The 18,056-nt window shown below is 43.0% G+C and overlaps 2 protein-coding genes across 3 annotated transcripts in view; both read left to right on the forward strand.

Moving 5' to 3' along the window:
- The window catches only part of LOC106821189 (misshapen-like kinase 1), a gene marked incomplete in the record, with an annotated part of 44,762 nt that extends 39,637 nt beyond the window's left edge, over positions 1-5,125 (forward strand). Inside the window, 5 exon segments of the mRNA XM_014825884.1 lie at positions 816-916; positions 1,437-1,586; positions 1,985-2,063; positions 2,697-2,917; positions 3,515-5,125. Of these exon segments, the coding sequence (XP_014681370.1) occupies positions 816-916; positions 1,437-1,586; positions 1,985-2,063; positions 2,697-2,917; positions 3,515-3,598 (635 nt within the window).
- Positions 5,126-6,651: 1,526 nt separating this feature from the next.
- Positions 6,652-17,812, forward strand: LOC106821201 (general transcription factor IIF subunit 1-like). 2 transcript variants are annotated; one of them, XM_014825906.1, is made up of 14 exons: positions 6,652-6,726; positions 9,045-9,127; positions 9,474-9,546; positions 10,413-10,606; positions 10,937-11,107; positions 12,653-12,794; positions 13,546-13,621; positions 14,112-14,274; positions 14,854-15,038; positions 15,233-15,312; positions 15,640-15,775; positions 16,055-16,148; positions 17,233-17,454; positions 17,526-17,812. In XM_014825906.1, the coding sequence occupies exons 1-13, from the start codon at positions 6,712-6,714 to the stop codon at positions 17,450-17,452; spliced, it is 1,632 nt and encodes a 543-aa protein (XP_014681392.1). In that variant the 5' UTR covers positions 6,652-6,711; the 3' UTR covers positions 17,453-17,454; positions 17,526-17,812. The 2 variants fall into 2 exon arrangements, with proteins under 2 accessions (XP_014681392.1, XP_014681393.1); XM_014825907.1 differs by having other exon boundaries at positions 15,236-15,312; positions 17,233-17,812.
- The last annotated feature ends 244 nt before the right edge of the window (positions 17,813-18,056 follow it).

The raw sequence follows: 18,056 nt of genomic DNA on the forward strand, positions 1-18,056 counted from the left end.
GTTTTAAAATAATATCAAGAAGATTTAGGTAATATAGCATGTTGAATTATACAGTAAATAATAATTGTCTCAAGTTAACACACATAAGTCAGTGTAGCTGCAAAGCACGTCGTATTATGGAAAAACTATATACATTTTATACAGGGTGGAGCTAAATAAAAGCTTTCCTACGTTATGACCAAACGTGGTTTACGTAAAACACCTCTCCGTGATGTGCTTTATCATTTGCATAGCTTCCTGTCTCCCAATATTCTGTACACCATCTAGCACATCAGGCAGAATGTTGGCATTAAAAGAAGAATGTCATCCAAATATTGGATTGGTAATCAATGTTGGCTTTTCAAAATCCCAAAGCAGCACGTACAACAACACACCACAACCGACCCTACGGAACGTTGTTTTTCTCTGCCCTATATGTCCGAAACATTTGCTTCATCATTCAAGATGTAGGATCCACAGATTCCACACAGTAAATGATCAGTGTGGGTGAATCAGTGTGGTCATGAACGCGTGCGTGTGTATGATGATGATGGAGACGTACCTATAAATGCCTGTTTGTGCGTACGAACGTAAACCATTGTAAAAATTTCAAATCTCGGTCTTAAATGCTGCGGTATCCAGGGAATGATGCGGGCCTGTAATTTGCCTGGCGGGCCTGTAAAATCCCTTACCTATAGGCGCGGTGGGCCTGTAAGTTCTCAAACTAATTTCTACCCCTGCCCTCCTTCTCATCAGAGAATACTCTTTCTCGTGCAATTCTACTGCGTGCCTCATGTCTCCACACATCCTCAGTGCTTTTGCATTAATGTTTACAGTGAAATACGAGAGGATCAAGTTTTTGGTGATCGGTCTGCGTGACAGCGTGGAGATATACGCATGGGCACCGAAACCATATCACAAGTTCATGGCCTTCAAGGTGAGTGTGCCGGTACCAAGGTCACGCACTGGCCAGTGGTCTCGGTACCAAGGTCACTAACTCGCGTGGTCTCTGTACAAAGGTCATGAACTAACATGCTCACAGTGGCAATGTCACGCTGTGCTTTGACAGTCACATCTCATGTAGAACTGCAGATTTCTGATCCATTGATACATCATCAGCAATCTGAGCTCGTAGTAATGACAAATATAAAAATAGTAATAATAACAATAATAATAAGTAAATAAGTAGTAAGTAATAAAATAATAGTAACTATTTATGTTAATAATTATTAATATTGTAATAGCAATTATTTATTTTTGCTTTTATTATTATTATTATTATCGTCATTATTATCATTGTATCGATAATATTTAGAGCTTGTGACTGCGCTGTCGGTGACGGGTGCGATGCGACTGCTCTCTTGTTTACCGTCAACGAGCGCTGCGGGGGTGCGATGCAACCGCTCTCTTGTTTACCGTTGACGAGCGCTGATCGTTGTTGCCATGGTTACTTGCAGTCATTCGGCGTGCTGCAGAACAAGCCGGTGCTTGTCGACCTGACGATAGAGGAGGGCACGAGGTTAAAGGTCATCTACGGGTCGCAGAACGGCTTCCACGCTGTCGACGTCGACACGGGCAACGTCTACGACGTCTACATCCCGCAGAGCGTGAGTGCCGACCTTTCAACCCTGACCTCTGACCTCTTCGTTCACCCCCGGACTATTTTTCATTCCGACCGTTTTCAGTGCGTCGTAAACATTTCATGCACTGCGTAGTTGAAGTTGAAGATTTTACTTTTAATTCATTCAGTTTTTCATATTTCTCACATTCAGATTTTATATGTGAAAAATGTTTAGATCGTTTGCAGCATGATTTATCATTGGAGCTGTTTCCACAAGTGCCCCAAGGTCATTTACCATTAAGAGCCAGTCAGATGTCGATAGGCTCACTTGGTCGCTTGGAAGTAACCTGACAAAACCTGTGAAAGCATGGCCAAAAGTCCGAGCGAAAATGGTTGCACCTAAAAATTTCCCATGCTTGAATATTTTTTCTGTGCTTTTTGTAGACGCAAGAGCCAATTAATCCGCACTGTATCGTTCCACTGCCAAACACAAATGGAATGCAGCTACTCCTCTGTTATGACAGTAAGTATGAATGCTCTACGGCCACCGTCATATACGCGTGTGAGACTGACGCAAAACTCTACCAGTCGAATTACCTGTCTAAACAGGTGGAAGTTGGGGCATGTTAATTTTATAGTTAGCTAGCTGGGTTAATTTTTCTGTCAAAGTGTTGATGCTACCGACTTAGAACAACCGTGGCATAGAGATTCATTTCTATAGCTTTTCCAGCTGCTGAACCATTGTGGATTCAGCTATTAAATTGTATCTTATCTGCATCGGCTAAACCTTCACACCTTCAGCAATTCACTTCCATCCCCCCAGCACCCGCTAAACCAGTGGTTCGTAACCTTTTTTGAGTCATGGACCCCTTTGAGAATCTGGTGAAAGCTACGGATCCCTCCCCATAAAAATGCACATAAGCACATAAACACACAATTTTGCATATAATGGGATTCACAGACCCCCTGAAGCCCATCCACACCCCCGAAAAGGGGTTCATGGACCACAGGTTAAGAACCTCTGCGCCAAACCTTTCGCCGCTCTCCGACAGATTCACTCGCTCGCTCCATTTCTTCATTCACTTGCCGCTAAACCCTTCGCGGCACCGGCAGAGATTCACTCGTTCGCTCTGTTTCTTTTTTGCTTGCGCGACAGACGAGGGCGTCTACTTCAACACGTACGGCAAGACGACGAAGAACGTGGTGCTGCAGTGGGGCGAGCTGCCGACGTCCGTCGCCTACATCGGCACGGGACAGATCATGGGCTGGGGCAACAAGGCCATCGAGATTCGCTCGGTCGAGACGGGCCACCTCGACGGCGTCTTCATGCACAAGAAGGCGCAGAAGCTGAAGTTCCTCTGCGAGCGCAACGACAAGGTGAGCGGGCGGGGCTCCTCCGCGAGGGGGAGAGCATAGATCCTATGTAGATAGAGCATAGACTGACTATATCCACTCTAAAGACGTCGGCAGCTTTCCGCGGGAGGCCGGGGGGGGGGGGGAGAGAACAAGCATAGATCCTAGATAGATAGATCATAGATAGAGTATATAGAGGCTGGAGGGGAGCAGAAGAGAGGAAGGTTGGGGAGAGCAAGCACTCCACAGATGCGCACGTGTGCATGTTAAATGTGATGATCATGAGCACCTTAGTCTAGGACCCGCTGGCGGGAGGCCGGGGGCGGGGAGGGAGGAAGACCGCAGGGAACGAGTATAGGTTCTATATAGATTGAGTATGTCCACTCTAAAGATGTGTGCATGTTAAACGATGGGCACCTTAGTCTAGGTACGCGCTGGTAGACGTGGTCTGCCGTGCTCCCCTCGAGTGGTCAGCCAACGGGGCATCTGTGTGTTGGAAGCAACGAGCGCGGTGTTGCCATAATAATATAATAGTAATAATAATAATAAGGGTCGTAATAATAAAGTCTGTGTGCTTATGCGTGAACGTCAGGTTAACTGTGTGCGTGTCTGTGCTTGCAGGTGTTCTTCAGCTCGGCGCGTTCTGGCTCCTCCTGCCAGATTTACTTCATGACTCTCAACAAGCCGGGGCTCGCCAACTGGTAGTGCGGGGCCGCCGCGGAGCGTTCCCATGCTACAGCAGCTGCCTCTCCTCCTGGCGATCACTCCGGAAACACACGACAACCCGAGCGGGCGACGCGAGGGTCATGCTGCAACAGTCATGCCCACGTCATATCATTTGTCTGCTTCGATTGGTCACTGTCGGACGATGCACCGGTCACTACAAGCCGGTTCCCCTGCAGTCAGTGGGAACAGCCTGCCGCGGCGCGGCGCTGTGACGATACAACATGCATCGACCACCAACGGATTCTCTCTCTCTCTCTGCTCACGAGTTCATCTCCTCTTAGTGTCTTGCGGTTTCTCGTTCTAACACTGTGATGTTTTAGCGCGCTCGCGTAAAAAGTAGCACGGGAGAGACAGGGTAAAAAACGAAAACCAGTAAGTGCCCGTATTATGTCTGTACGTGCGTGCGTGCGTGTGTGTGTGTCGTTACTCGTAGAGTATCTTGAGCGCACGTCTTTCGAGTAGTGCTGTGGAGGAGTAGTCTGTGGGACATGATGACTTACTTGTTCACACGTGGCAGACGCAGCGCATCACTGTGCGTCGTCTCGATACACGAATCGCTGAGCAGCTGCTAATGTGGAGTGCGGATGTTAGCTTGGGAGTGCGTAATCTTGCAGTCTAGCTGCTGCTAGAGAACCGGCTGTATATCGCTCTCTGGCTTCGATTTGAGAATGTGTTAAAACGTCGTCATCCCGACGGAGAGAGAGATCGAAGGTGTTTTTTTATTTTAACCACGCGTACGTGCCCGACATATGTAAGTATTAAAATATCCCCCAATGCGAGATCTGTACTCGCAATTCGTACACGCGTCGCCGGATGTGTGAATCACGTGCTAATCACGTGTGCGCAGTAGACCCGAGGGACAGTAGTTATACCAGGTATGGTAGGTGCGTGTATATAGGATAGTGTATACAAACAAACACGTTAGGGTTCCCTGCCGTGTCGCCTATGTAACAATGAGCAGTTATTACTTGCCACGTATTTAATGGAATAATTACTACCGGAGCAAGGTTTTAGAGAAGCGTTGATCACGCAGATGTGTTGCTAGAAAAGAGCTGCTTGAGCCACCGCGCGTGGACGATGTGCAAATATTATGTAAGCTTGATCACTAGTGTTTGTTGGCTGTTTACGTGCAGGTTTAGCGTGAAGTGTAGAGACGGATGTCTCGGCTGCGTTTTAGAAGTACTTAACGTTTGTTGATTTTTGTATAATTTTTATTATCATGCTTTGTTATGAGAATTTTTGGTGACGTGTATATACAACTGTGTTTTTAATAATATTTTAACCCGTACATTTGATAGTGATAAAGGTGTTTGTGACATGCGCACGGTCGCATACACATACAAACACATAGGTAGTACACGCGCGCACGTATACGTTTACACGTGCACACAAATACGTGCGCATGTACACACACGCGCGCATGAACACGTAAGGACACACTCACAGACACACACGCACACGCCATATGCTTCCCTCGCCTGTGTCATAAATGAAAGTATAGTCCACATCCATATGTGTGCCCACGCACGCACGCACGCACACACGCACACGCCATATGCTTCCCTCGCCTGTGTCATAAATGAAAGTATAGTCCACATCCATATGTGTGCCTCTCGTGTAGGTAGAAACACTTTTGGCACGTTACGCGTGGGCATGTGTGGGAGCACCGGAACTTCCGAGTCAGTTTGTACATTGTATTTGAGAAAATTTAAACAAAATCGGTGTAAACGGTTTCTATAATATAGAAAGAGTATTTGTAAAATTGTGAATAGTCGACGCGTCTTCTTCGTTGCCTTACGATCGTAATACTTGCAGGGTTTTCACAAATGTACGAGTATGTATCCCCCCCACTGGGCGCGCGTGTCGGCTACACACGCCTGCGTAACGATGAGATGGAGGCGGAGGCGATGTCTCTGCTCGGATGCGGTCTTTAACTGCCATTATTTCCTTATATAACACGGCTTTTTGGTGGTGCAGGGTGATGACGTCAGCTGATGACGTCAGTGGCTAATGAATAACGTAATTTCGTGGGCCCTGCCGACTCGACTCCCGTGTTGCATTCCACCGTGTGGCCGTATTTCTACGAGGCTCAGCTGTTCGCGGTTTGTGTACTGTCGCGCGTAGCCGAAACTGTGCCGGCGGTCGTGTCAACGCTAGCGTGAAACGACAGGTGAGACGAAATCTAAATTCTCTGACGGTACTCTTGCGGTTTTGACGGGCGAAACACTTCACTACACGCGCAGCAGGGCATCTCGCTACAGGGTGGGCGTTGGGTTACAAATGACTCCGTAATCCATCGCTGCGTTTTCATGGATCGGCGTGGTTGTTGTACAGTGGCTTCAGTCAGCATGTTGGAGGCGAGGCCACGCAGGTGATTACTGCATATGAGAAAACCCCGTGTTTGGCACAGCGCCAGATATCGCGACAGCCCAATGATTTAGAAAGTGTTGTCGATATTAACAATGAATAAATATATTGTCTGTACAAATGTCAAAGCAATCCGTTGTGTTTTTTTATCATCTGTAGAATCATTGCAATGGTGGTGCAGACGCTCCGCTTGATGTACTAGTTATGCCTATTACGTAATGCGGTGAACCCGGTAGTAGCCAGTGCGTAAGCCCCCACCCCAGGCCGCTCTCGTGAGCACGGCATAGATACTAACCCAAGGGGTTAGTATCTATGAGCACGGTGAGCTTCCGCGCTATCTAACAGAATGATCTACACCCGGACACCCGGTACTTCAGACGTTGACGATTGCGTTGAGGGTAAAATTATTTTAATCAGCTGGATAACAGAGAAAAAAATTTGTTAAGAAACTTTTATTATTTAATATTATGAGTGTTTGATAATAGTATTACACACGATACAAAATATCAGAACACGAATTTTTGATGGAGATGTAAAAATATACATTTGAGAAATATTGTTATGCTTCTCGCGCCCTCTTCAGGGCATCCGGCTAACTAAGCCATTCACAATTTCACATATTTCACAGTTTCATAGTTTCACAGTTTCACAGTTTCATATTTCACAGTTTGTTATCTAGAACGCACTGACTCAGGCCACTTTATTTAGTAATAACACTCGAAGTTATGGCAGCTGCACAGGTGACTTGTAAGGGTATAAGGATGAAGTGAAGATAAGTCTGTTGACGTTCAAATCTCTATTCTAGTTTAGCGTTGTAACTTCTAGTTGTACGTACTACTATAGCTCTAGTAGTAGTACTCATAGTGGTTCAAGGATAGAGAACATGGGTCCCAATAAAACCTACATTGACTGCCGCAGGGCTATACCTGCCCTATATTGCCTATATATGCTATATATATTGCCTGCGGCAGTTAATGTACGCGGGCTGTAGTACTAGAGCTAGTACTACTAGTACTAGTAGTAGTAGTAGTAGTAGTAGTAGTAGTAGTAGGCTACTAGTCACAGGCACTTGAAGCGTTTCAATAAAATATAATGCTAACTAAATACGAAATCTATTTACTACAAATTCTTAATATTTCTATACTCTCTTTCACCTATTATTGCCGACAGTTTCCTGTAAATTCCGTCTAAATCCTACGTCCAACCATATACGCTGCCGGCGCCATTGCTTTTGCGGCGCAACTGTTGCACGCTTACACTTATATATATAGCAGGTATGAAAGTGCGATCGCAAAATTCGCTCGACGCTTGCTTGATTTCATACTTTCACAGCACGAAAACACATCCAACAGCTTCCATCTTTGTTTGTATGTCAAGAACAGTGTTTACTTGACACTTGTTATAAAAACATAATGTCTCTGTTCGTAACCGAGCTGTATCACGCGAAATCACACAAAGACTGACGAAATTCTCGCGTTCACGAACCTTCCACAGTAATGTAAATGGCTGTCAGAATACAGGGCTATATAGACTGGGACTCACTCCCACCTCGATTACCCATCGAGTGACTAAGCTAAGCCGAGAGGTGGGAGCGAGTGTCAGTCTATGGACTACAGGCGGTGCGCAGGCGGCGCACTGCTTTCCAACTCTCGTACGAGCCTCGCCATTGGAACGTTGCAAAAACGTTGCAGCATTGCGGCGCAAGAATGGAGTCGCGAAGAGTGCCGGTAGGTGTTTCCTGATTTTGACAGCCATTTACATTACTGTGGAAGGTTCGCGAACACGAGAATTTCGTCAGTCTTTGTGTGATTTCGCGTGACACAGCTCGGTTACGAACAGAGACATTATGTTTTTATAACAAGTGAACACTGTTCTTGACATACAAACAAAGATGGAGGCTGTTGGATGTGTTTTCGTGCTGTGAAAGTGTGAAATCAAGCGAGCGTCGAGCGAATTTTGCGATCGCGCTTTCCTACCTGCTATATATATTAGTGTAAGCGTGCAACAGTCGCGCCGCGAAAGCAATGGCGCCGGCAGCGTATATGGTTGGACGTAGGATTTGGACAGAATTTACAGGAAACTGTCGGCAATAATAGGTGAAAATTACTTGTATAGAAACATTAATAATTTGGTAGTAAATAGATTTCGTATTTAGTTAGCATTATATTTCATTGAAACGCTTCAAGTGCCTGTGGTACTAGTAGTACTACTAAACCGACCAGGCTCTCCGACTGTTAGACGTCGTAGGGCTAAGCCAACGTAGTTACAAATTTACGTAAACCTATTCTCACCGATATTGTTTTGACTGAATATCTTCAAACTAGTGTAGTGTGCGAATTGAACCGCTAGTTTGCTGCCACTGGCACAGCTGTTGCGCCGCTGTTGCTATGCACACTGAAATGAACCACAAATGTGTGTCCCTCGTACCACTCTACCCAAATTGTTGATGTAACTATATGCGACCTGCTCCAGCAAAACCAGGATTAAGTAGGAAATTCTACAAATTGAGTTATGTGCATATCTGAATAGATCATTTAATTACCTTTAAAATGATATATAATATTTGGCTATATCTAAAGAATTGACCGATCTACAGCAATTTGAAGATCGGAAACCGACTTATTCCGGAATATGCAGCTTTTGAGATAAAGCGTTCCGGGTAAGGTGCCCAGTCGGAGATGAGCGGTCAGGGGCCCTTCAAACATAATAAATTAAAATTTTATAATTTAAACATTTTACCATAATAATCTAGAGATATCTGAACCTATATATCCGGATTAAATATGCACGTAGGAACTTATTTTTGTAAAAATCTCATTTTTGTCCAGGTAGGCCATTTTCAGCATTGACATGTGTGCGTGCTCATTACTCAAAACAATGACTTGCGACTTAGTCCGTATTATGCTGGAGCGGGTCACATATATAGCATTTTATTAAAATTGCCCATGTTGTAATGATTTTATTATCTTATTTAAATTGCTCTCGTTTTGTAATAATTTTTCTATTTATTTCATTTGGTAATGGCATAAATGTGTTTATTATTGCATACTGTGTAAAGGGACCAAGCACATCTACTTCTTCCACCACGTCATCAGTGCCTCCTGGCACAACTGTCCAGGAGTTTGTAGTGAAAGTGCCAAAGTAAGTTGTATAGATACATAACCAAATTGATTTCAACTACCTGAATCGATAATTGCTAGTTACTTCTTGTATGTGCGTGAAAGTACAATAGTGGAGAGACCAATTTTCATCATAATTAAACCAATCTGGCATAATTTATTACTAGCTGTACTGTCCTATAGTATATGTGACCTCGTGTGTGCGTGTGCGTGTGCGTGTGCGTGTGCGTGTGCGTGTGCGTGTGCGTGTGCGTGTGCGTGTGCGTGCGTGCGTGGATGTGCATGTGTGTGTGTGTGTTTTTGTAATTTGAATGAGGTATGAACATGCTTTTTTGTATTAAAGGTTATAATAATTCGATAATTTTTAGGGAAACAAGCAAAAAATATGATGTGATGAAGTTCAATGGATCCTATAATGTCGATATGGCTAAGTGGAACCAGGTTTGTATCATTCTGAAATTATTGTTGCATAAGTTAGAATCACAGTATAATATACAGTAAATAAATGTTCGTAACTCGAAATATCTTAACGTGATCATGTTACCCATTTGACTTCCACTATAGAATTGAAGGTCTGTTCTTGCGAATGGTTTTTTGGCCAAAAGAATTTGGTAATGCCCTCCCCCATTTCCCCTATTACAAACACAATTGTGAATGCAAGTAAACATTAGCGAAGATGTATATATATATATATGGTGAAAGCAAACATTGTAAAACACATATACTGGTTATATAATGATGCATGGGTCGAAATCCTAAGGGGCTCGATGCCCGTATTTTAAGGCTCGGGTCTGACATTTCTAATAATAGCAAGCTCGAAGGGCCCGTAGAAAATCCAATCCGTAACATTCAGAGATGTTGTGTACATTCTATTGCTGTAGTGCAGGTCAGCCAACAGTTAAAAAACAGTCCAGAGAGTGAGGACACCAGGGAGGACAGTGAGAGTTCTGACAGCTCATTAGTAGTCACTGTATATGTTCTTTGTATTACTGTACATAAATAAACCATTGTAAAAATGTCAAATTTCAGTCTTATTTTAAAGAAATTCTGCGGTATCCGGGAATGATGCGGGCCTGTAATTTGCCTGGCTGGCTTGTAGAATCCCTTACAGCACCTCAGCTTTTACTTACCTCACCTACAGGCCTGGCTGGCCTGAAAAATTTTCAAACTAATTTCTACCCCTGTGATGTAACACAGGTAGGAGAGTTTCTAGATCAAAAATTCCATTCATTCTTGTGAAAACTTCACAAGAGCAAATTTCCTTTTTGTGTCATAACTAAGGTGTTTGTAACTTACGAATTACGCAGGTCCAAATGGTGCGCGAGAACAACCTGAAAGAGTTTCGGGTTGCTGAAGACATGCCCAAATATGGAGCCGGTAGCGAGTTTGGGCGGGAGCAGAGAGAGGAGGCACGCAGAAAGAAGTACGGCATTGTCACAAAGAAATACGACCCTGAAGCGCAACCGTGGTTGCTGCGAGAAGGAGGAAAAAATGGGAAAAGGCAAGCTGAGTACATGCCACAATGCTCCAACAATGCTGTTGTCTTACATCTTTATGAATTTTGTTGTGCACGTGAAAGTCAGTGCACGTTGTAATAGTGGTGATATGTTATGGCGTGTAAAGTTGTCGGCCTAGCTTATATAGGTGGGGAATGAACGTAGAATATTACCAGTACTAGCTTTCGTTTCGAATAAGGTAGTGTGTTTCATTTTATAACGAGCCGCAAACGAAACGACTGGTATGTTGTTCGAAGTGTATTTTTATTAAATGAGAAAATTGTAATTTTTTTGGCGAGCGTAATTGTAATTATGTAAAATTTGTGACGCTAAAGGTACAAAGGTATCAGAGAAGGCGGTGTGACGGAAAACTCCAAATATTTCGTATTCACACAAGCACAAGATGGTGCCTTTGAGGCCTACAGCATAGATGCCTGGTATAACTTCACGCCGGTCGCTCGGTACAAGACACTGAACGACGAGGAAGCAGAGGAGGAATTCGGAAGGTAATCGAAGCCAAAACGCGATGCAAACCTGTTGACCTTCCTAACGTAATCAGTCACTTGTCACACGGTGCATTCTTTGTTGATGCTACGATCGCAATCCGCACAATGTTACAAGTGCAGTAGTGCACGGTGCCCAAATCAGATCAAAGTAGCTTCTCAGGCCATAATAAAAATATTGTTTGTTTGCCCTCACCCGACCAAAAAGGGCCCGATTAAATTTTTTTATCAAGAGCGTATAAAGAAGGAGAGCATACAACGGTGAAATGCTGAAACCATGTTGCAGTATTAGTCGAATTAATAAACTTTCCCCGTTTTATTTTGACGATTCTTTGCAGTATTATTTTATCAGCTGTCCTACCTTGTTAATATAAAACAAACCGCATGTACTCACGATGCCCCTACGCTGAGATAATGAGCGATGAAAATCTGGTATTTTTGCCGAAAACCGACTCGAGATACCTGCTGACTGCGACTGTCTCTCGCTTTGTGGCCAGTGTGTTGCTTCCGGTCGCCGCTGTGTAGCGCCATGGTAGCGCTGACTCACGTCAGTACTGCAGAGTTTACTATACATCCAGCGTGAGGTGGGCACAGGTGGGGGTCATCACTATGGCAATCAATAACAGACGTCATTCATTCCATTTGTCAATCATTGACGGAAACACGCAAGGTTTCCCGAAGTTATCTCAAAGCGAGAGCCAGTCGCAGTCAGCAGGTATCCTGAGACAGTTTTTGGCAAAAATACCAGAATTTCACCGCTCATTATCTCAGCGTAGGGGCATCGTAGGTACATGCGGTTTGTTTTATATTAACAAGGTAGGACAGCTGATCAATAATACTGCAAAGAATCGTCAAAATAAAACGGGGAAAGTTTATTAATTCGACTAATACTGCAACATGGTTTCAGCATTTCACAATTGTACGCTCTCCTCCTTTATACGCTCTTGATTTTATTGATCTTTCCCATTCTTTTTTTTTTGCATATTGTATCACTGTACATTATATAAATCTGTAGGCAATACATTATATGTACCAAGCAAAACAAACATTCAACATAAAGGTATCTCCACACAAGCACACCCGAGCATGTAGACACCATGCTGAATTTATAAAGACCCCCCTAAAAAAAAGCCTACCTACCTACCCAAACTTTTCAGCCTGGGTCGGGTGAGGGCAAACAAATATTTTTTTAATTGTGGCCTCTCAGTCTCATCTATAATGCTTCTAGCCTGTGTAGCAGCGCTTGTTACAATACTGTGGAAGCAACTCGTATTGATAACGAATTCTCTATTCTCTAAATAACAAATTTTAATTTGAAGCAAGGCACCTGGCATAGACAGAACTAATCTTACACAGAACGAGGGTTCGAGATGATATCCCAGTTATATCAAGCGTCACGTGATAAAAAAGAATCGGGCAGGTTGGCACAGTGCGTTGGAGAGTTGTTGCAGGGCCTAGCACAGGGACAGGCTCCTGCGCAGGTTGTGATGTCGTCATCTTTTACAAAATGGGAGTGTTAATGTGAGCGTTTGCATCATCACTGCACAGGAGGAACAAGGTGTTGAACCACTTCTCGATCATGGTGAGGAAGCGACTTAAGGCGGAGGGCGAGGAGGTGGAGGAGGTCGACGCCGAACCGAAGACGAAGGAGCAGAAATCGTCGTCGTCGTCCAAATCTGGGGGCAGCTTCGTATGTGGCTTTTCATCTATCGCTCTCTCACTCTCCCCCCCCCTCTCTCTCTCTCTCTCTCTCTCTCTCTCTGTCTCTCTCTCTCTCTTTCTCTCTCTCTCTCTCTCTCTTTCTCTCTCACGCGTGCACTCTCTCTCTCTCGCTCTATCTTTCTCTCTCTTTCCCTCCCTCCCTCTCACTATCTTGATCTTATCTCTCTAAATCCATTTCAACCAAGTAGTGCTATTTCACCATGCTCATCATGCGATACCTCGAGCGTTAGTTTTCCATTCCTTCACGTGATATTTGAGTGCAGTGGTTCACTGCATAATTTTATCGGTGATCAGTACGTAGGAATCTTTTCAGACACTTGCAATGCGAGTAGAATTTTGCTACTATTCGGGACTATTCAAGTACCCTCAGAAACATTCTCGAATCCTGAGATTTTAGAACCGTTTTCTAAAATCTCGGCCAAGAATCTTAGTTGGGCCCACTGTCAGAAAGTCATTAGTTATGATATCATGAATGTAAAATCTCACAACAAGTGAAGTGTCATGCAAAAGTTATGACGTTTTAAAACTTATATATCATAACCACTAATGGTTGTTTTTGACGAAAATTCCAGTGGCAGAAATATCAAGGAGATCTTTTTAAGATCATAATACGAGCGAGTGTATCTTCGTATTTCGTCCTGACGACGATACTTTCGTAGTGGTTGGAGGTGTCAACGAGCCGTAGTGATTAAACCATGGTGTGTGTTTGTGGCTTGCAGAGGCTGACAGATCACGATGAATGGCAGGATTCGGATGAGGACGAGGAAGACAGTGACGCAGAGGGTGGAGAGGAAGGTAATCGGCATTGCGTTTAAGGCCAGTCTCTCAATATTATGTATCATAATATTAGATATCATATCATATATTGATAGACTCCTGATCTTATCATGAGGTAACTAGACATGAGCGTGAGTCCAGACACTGGCTGTCTGTGTGATGACACAGCTTGCTTTCAGCATGTGCATGTGTGAAAGGCGAGAATGAAGGTCCCATTAGCTCAATATAGCTTTTAGGCATCCTGTAACTTCTTGCAATGTGCAAAACTCTCCTAAATATCTAGTACGTAGAGTCATGTTTCTGTATATGTAGAGCATCTACGTGAGAGCATCCCTAGAGTTCTTGAATCCATATGGGTATGGTAGACAAGTGTGTGTTGCGCGCCCGTTGTGCGTAGGAACATCCGAACACTTGTCTTCTTAATTACTACTTGGTTAGCTACATTTTTGCATGTTTACGAAATTTATTCGTAGGACGTGGACAGTAACAGGTTTCTTTTTGGATGTAGAGAGTAAAGCTAAAGGTAACAAGAAGGGCAAGCCCAAGTTGACCAAGTCACAGAAGAAGAAGAAGGACAGAGATGTAGAAGAGGAAGCTGTGGAGGAGAGCGATGAGGGGGACTACGACGATGCAGAAATTGACTACATCTCGGAGAGCTCATCTTCTGAAGAGTGAGATCTTTTTCTTTACTTAGTCTGTTAGTCGGAAATAGATGGTTACGATTCCTCACCACTGGGTAGTGCTGCAGTTGGGTACCAGCGAAATAACGAGTTGGGTAAATGCTATAGGATTTATTGAATTACTGAAGATGGGTGTAACTGCAGGGTAGTGTATTAGATCATTTAATCATTTGATGATGTGAAGTACAGAATGTGACATACAAAATGTGAGAGCTGTAGGTGCAATAGATAAAAGATTCAACTAAGTAAATGTGCAGCACCCAACTCTCCTGTTCTGCGAATCTGGGTCTGTGACTACTGCCTAGTGGTGAGAGACGTATTCGAAAGTAGACCCTCAGTTCATTTGTTTTACGTTTTATCGGTTTGTTTGTTTGTCTGTTAGTTTATATTTTTAGTGTTTTCCCTTGGTAGTGATTTGACACTGGATCTTATTTAGGATTTACTGTATGCCAATTATCGCCATGAAATCCGCAACATCTACAAAGTAATCAGGCAACAGGTCAATTTTTATGACACAATTTTCAGTTGAATGCATGTTAATTTTTTAGTGGATTGCTTTTTCTTTTCCAGGGAAGCAGTAAAAACTGTGAAGGATTACTCAGAACAATTGAAGGGTGTGGATGATGAAATGGCAGAGATAGAGATGGAGGAAGAGGAAGAGGCTCAGAAGAACGAGGATGAAAATGAGAAAAAGGAAGAGAACGAGAAGGAGAACGGAACACCGGACAAAAAGAAGAAGGAGGTGCAGCGAGAAGGTATCAGTCTTTATACATAGCAAGATCTTTGTAGTTAGCGTCCGTTGTAGATTTATTCTGCAAGCAAGACCTTTTGTTGTACGAAGTAACTCTTGGAAGCTTATCCCACAATGAAGATTTTTATATTCACAATTTTTTTTTAGGTTTAATAAGATCTGTTAGAGAACTATTTTTATGCTATGTCTGGTTTTCAGAAGAATCAAGCTCCAGTGGTTCTGATACGTCGGACTCTGACATTGACGACACAAACATCACGTCAAGTCTCTTCTTACAGGCAAGCTGACATATAGCAAACATGGTTAAACATCACTGGGATGTATCGACAGCATTAAACAAACAATGCATACGTATTAGAAGCCAAACGTTTATGCATTGTAAATTGGGATTACCTATTATTACCTTAAATTGTTATACCTTATGCAGCTTCCTTTAAAATTATGTGTCTTACATAAATCACTATAATTTTTTCGGTGAACAATTTCAATACACTTAACGTAGGGTGAAACATAGCAGTACTGTAATGATATAAGTGGGGGGAAAATCGTTACATCGTTCTTTATATGGTAATGTCACATAACACGATATCTGTTTTCATGCTCAGAAGAAGAAGAGCAGCAAGAACAGCAGTAGGAAAAGCTCGCCCAGTAATAGTATTAGTGGCAGCCGGCCCACAACACCTCAAGTCGACCCTTCTAAAACCCTCAACGACGCGGCCAGTAAGCTGCAGGAAACCAAGGGTATGATAGAATTTGTCGGTACCACCGTCATTGCATTCGGGTTGTCGCTTGCATCGGCATTCACTCCAGAGGACCTTATTTGGTGTGGCTCGTTCTCGGGGGCGTTACAGCCCTGTGTAAACTAGTAGGAATTGAAAATTGTGAACATTTCTATAATTTTGAAGCCAAGTTGTGAACCGTGTAAATTTAATTGCTGAGTTTGTGAGTGTGCCGGTATGGAAGCGAGATATTAAATAGGTGATGTTTGTACGTGATTGCAATATAGTTGTTTTACTGTAGGCAAGAAGCGAGCGGTTACTGCTGTAGATCAGACAGACAGTCCTGCTAAGAAGCCAAGAACAGAGAGTCCTGCTCTAGCAACGCCATCCACTAGGTATGGGCATGAATCCATGTATAGAAAGGTTCATAGTATGGGTAATAACTGGCTTTTTCTGTATGCAGACAACGTTTTATTCACGTATATATGTACGTTATGAATTACTAATTTACACAGTTTATCGAAGAGGCTTAGGATCGTTGCTAGGTCAAGATTTATAGTTAAAGCGGTAGCACATTGTGAGAAGTATCATAAGTAGTTATGACACCGTATATCTGGGATGTCGTAACGAAGTGTCTTGCAAACGTTTTGTCATCCTAGACTGATTAGCAGACTGCAGACTGCAGACTGCTGAGTGAGGCAGTAATTATTCATGATATTTCTGACAACAGGCCTGTGATAGAGGAACATCGTATACAAACATTGTAGAAAACCATTGTACATAAAGCTAATAGATAAAGCTGATAGATGAAGCTGATACATAAGCTGTTACATGAAGCTGATAAATGAAGCAGTTGGATAAAGCTGATAGATGAAGCTAATAGATGAAGCTGATACATAAAGCTGATAGATGAAGCAGTTAGATAAAGCTGATAGAGGAAGCTGATAGATAAAGCTGATAGATAAAGCTGATAGATGAAGCTGATAGATGAAGCTGATACACAAAGCTGATAAATGAAGCTGATAGATAAAGCTAATAGATGAAGCTGATACACAAAGCTGATTGATGAAGCTGATAGATAAAGCTGATAGATGAAGCTAATAGATGATGCTGATAGATAAAGCTGATAGATGAAGCTAATAGATGATGCTGATACATAAAGCTGATAAATGAAGCTGATAGATGAAGCTGATAAATGAAGCTAATATATGAAGCTAATAGATAAAGCTGATAAATAAAGCTGATAGAGGAAGCTGATACATAAAGCTGATAGATGAAGCTAATAGATGAAGCTGATAGGTGAAGCTGATAGATGAAGCTAATAGATGAAGCTGATAGGTGAAGCTGATAAATGCAACCAATAGATGGCATCTGCATCATGTTACCTGCCATTGGCAGCAGATAAATGAGATAACCGAATAACCGAAGCCGATCTGTAGATGTAACCATAACTCCCATGTTGGCTGTTGCACGTTGCAGCGAGGGCATCACCGAGGAGGCGGTGAAGCGCTACCTGATGCGCAAGCCAATGACAACCAAGGATCTGCTGCAGAAGTTCAAGAAGGGCTGCCGCAACATGACGAGCGAGCAGATGGTGACTCGCGTCGCGCAGATTCTCAAGCGCCTCAACCCGGAGAAGACCGTCGTCAAGGACAAGGGTCAGGACAAGATGCTGCTCTTCATCAGGAAGACGGAGTGACCATCGTCAAGGACAACGGTCAGGACAAGATGCTGCTCTTCATCAGGAAGACGGAGTGACCGTCGTCAAGGACGTCGTCAAGGACAAGATGCTGCTCTTCATCAGGAAGACGGAGTGACCGTCGTCAAGGACAAGATGCTGCTCTTCATCAGGAAGACGGAGTGACTGTCTAAGCATATAGGTAGGTAATAGGAAAATATGCGATATTGTTGTGTTTACTCAGGTTTCACGACAAATACTATATAACAACAATAGTAGACATATTGACTTGCCTTCTTGTATGTTTTTTAAACACTGATACTGTGTATATTTGATGGATTAGCTGGATTTGTAATGATACAATATAATTTTTGCAGCCGAGCCCTTTTACCCATAATGCTTTGCGCGGTTGCTATACGATGAACACATATGACATACGCATAGCTATTTATATATTATGTATTTATTGAAGATAACATAATGAACATACTTAACATGATTAACATAAGAAGTCAACATAATAAGAATTAATTTAGAGTTAACTTAACTTAACTCTATTTAAGAGTTAATTTGAACTAAAAGCAAAAAGTGGTCAATTAGTGGTTTGATTTCTTGTCGATGTCGA

This window comes from Priapulus caudatus, unplaced genomic scaffold, assembly GCF_000485595.1.
Source record: "Priapulus caudatus unplaced genomic scaffold, Priapulus_caudatus-5.0.1 Scaffold63, whole genome shotgun sequence".
In the NCBI taxonomy this organism is placed as follows: domain Eukaryota; kingdom Metazoa; phylum Priapulida; class Priapulimorpha; order Priapulimorphida; family Priapulidae; genus Priapulus; species Priapulus caudatus.

Excerpts from the sequence above, each read along its gene's own strand:
- LOC106821201 (XM_014825906.1), top strand. Across the intron at positions 9,547-10,412 it reads ATATGGCTAAGTGGAACCAG|GTCCAAATGGTGCGCGAGAA; the intron begins GTTTGTATCATT and ends CGAATTACGCAG. Across the intron at positions 11,108-12,652 it reads GCAGAGGAGGAATTCGGAAG|GAGGAACAAGGTGTTGAACC; the intron begins GTAATCGAAGCC and ends ATCACTGCACAG.